General features: G+C 43.8%; 1 protein-coding gene across 1 annotated transcript; it reads right to left on the minus strand.

The window, feature by feature from the left end:
- LOC109588567 (uncharacterized) lies at positions 1 to 2,344 on the minus strand (the record flags this gene model as incomplete). Its single annotated transcript, XM_020004734.1, has 1 exon — positions 1 to 2,344. A coding segment is annotated over exon 1 (2,283 nt), but the record flags the coding sequence as incomplete, so codon positions are not given.
- Between the last annotated feature and the right edge of the window lie 6 nt (positions 2,345 to 2,350).

Raw genomic sequence — 2,350 nt, forward strand, 5'->3', positions numbered from 1 at the left:
CTCAAGATTCGCGTACTTGTCTGCAATCTTAAAACGACACCCGATTCTGTCTCCAACCTCAACTTTTTGTCTAGTTGGAGTGACTGTTGTACGACTTCCATCAAATGTTACCACTTGACCAGCTGCTGTGAACATTACTGAAGGCGTAACAATCTTCCTCGAGTCCAGAGGTTGCAATGGTGCTATGCCGATACTGAGATTTGACTTTTCGCCAAGTGAAAGTATTTCAATTTCAAAATAAGAATGGATCTGAGTCAAAGGCTTGGAGCCTTGACAGAAACCCTCGGGAAAGGACGAAATATATTTCTGACTCTTAACTTGAAAGCTATGCTGTAAAATGTGACCAGCTTGGCTCATACAATAACCTCTAGACCACATCTTACCCAAACGATTGAGGCCTAATGGCTTCTCTGGTCTCAAATAAACACAGACAGTCTCTGAGAAAGACTCCAGACATATAGTGGGGAAGAGCCCGCCATTGGGTACTGTCATCATTTCGGTTTTTGGTAGACGGTATCCGTTAATAGTGAAGTACACTTCCAGTCTATTGCCAGGTAGAAGACTTGCTGATTCACCATTAAACTGTATACCACAACCAATCACGTCTCCTTCAAACAATTTAGCACCAAATGTTGTCCCCATCGTATTCGCTTTATAGAGTTTACCGTCATCACAGTGATACGCAATGGACTCTGGTTTCAATCCAACCCAATGATTGGTATTGTATTGACGCGATGCAAGGCCAATGGCAAGGGATTTCTTTGGATCCCTCTTGATTACCTCAACTTCAAAGTAACAGTGAGATGGTATCAGCGGCGATGACGACTGTATAAACCCAAACTCATTCTTTATGTTAGATGAGCCAGAGATGGCCCCTTCAGAATACTGGACATTGCTGAATCTGCCCCAACCAAAGCCAATGGGAGAGAATGAGGGCCACAGTGGACAGGACTGAACTTGTATCTTACCCATTGATCCAACCATACAGAGTGTGGGGTGAAGCGGCTCGGTCTGATATATATTTATTGTCCTTGAATAAATGATTGTGTGATCAGCAGTAAAAAACAAAAGTGACGAGTTGCTGTTTTGTATTGGTAATATACCACAGCCTACGTAAGACGAGCCTTTCGGTATCTGACACTCAGCTGACTGTCTCTGACCCATTTGTATGATAATTATTGTGCCACTGGAGAGCTCCATAAAATAAGAGCTGTTTGACGCAGAGACCTTAGGAGAGAAAGGCGAGTCTGTACCATTAGAAAAACCAACTAGGACCTTCCCTGAGTCAAAAGGTGAAGTCCTAAAGGATGCTTTAAAAAATACCGTCCGGTCTAGCGTGACACAATGTGAGAGCTGTGCAATGCCCATGTGTGCATGTGAAATGGGCTGTACAAAGTTACCGGTGGCCAATACATTCTCCAATACCAGCCATTGTGAAGAGTAGGTCATCCCAGAGAAGGGAAGAGGCAAATTAAACATGAATGTAATCAAACTATCACTGCTTATGCCGACTGATGGGAAAAGACCAGAGGGTGGTATCTGTACAAACTGACGCAGAACCAACACGCCGTTTATTACGAAAAACACCTCAGCACTTCCCATGCTGCCGTCTTCCGGGAACAGTGCACCACAGCCAATCTTAACTCCAGTGTGATTGTAAGTAGGCGTTTCTGATATTTTAAGACCGATTTGAAAGACCCCAGACTTATCAATAAGGTATCCAATAGAATGCTGTGAGAGGCCAACATGAGAATGAAGCGGATGGAGTAAAGGGGCCAGTCCCACTGATATCTTATGATCTTTTGACGCTATAACAGAGACTTCAAAATAAGGACGTCTGGGAGAGAGAGCATAGCAAGCCTGCACACCTTTGACAGATGAATTGATACTAGCAGTAAGTTGATCCTTGTAATAAACAAAATTAGAAGAGTGCTCTGCAAAACCTTGCGATATCCGTGCTATAGCCAATGGAGCTTTTAGGACGTTATTACAAGGCCAGGGCTGAGGGAAGAACAAACGACAGAGTGTTCTGTCAATAAGTGGCAAATGAGAGGACTTTGATTGTATGGAAAGAGTTGGGAAGAGACCGTCTTGGGGTACAGTAAAGACGAGTTTAGATACTTCTTGACTGTTGATGGTGAAGAACAATAAAACAGAGCGGCTGGTTGAAAACTTGACCTCATCAATCTCCATTCCAATGCCTAACTTGAGACTGCCCCGAGATGAAGAGGCAACGCTAACTATTTCATCTTCAATATAAGAGACAATCTCCCCATTCCTCATAATCAGCCCAGTCAGAGGTAAGAAACCAACACCTCCTCCCTTCTCTCCCGGGATCAATGGGGACCCA

The sequence above is a fragment of the Amphimedon queenslandica genome, unplaced genomic scaffold (assembly GCF_000090795.2).
Source record: "Amphimedon queenslandica unplaced genomic scaffold, v1.1 AMPQUscaffold_13521, whole genome shotgun sequence".
NCBI lineage: Eukaryota > Metazoa > Porifera > Demospongiae > Haplosclerida > Niphatidae > Amphimedon > Amphimedon queenslandica.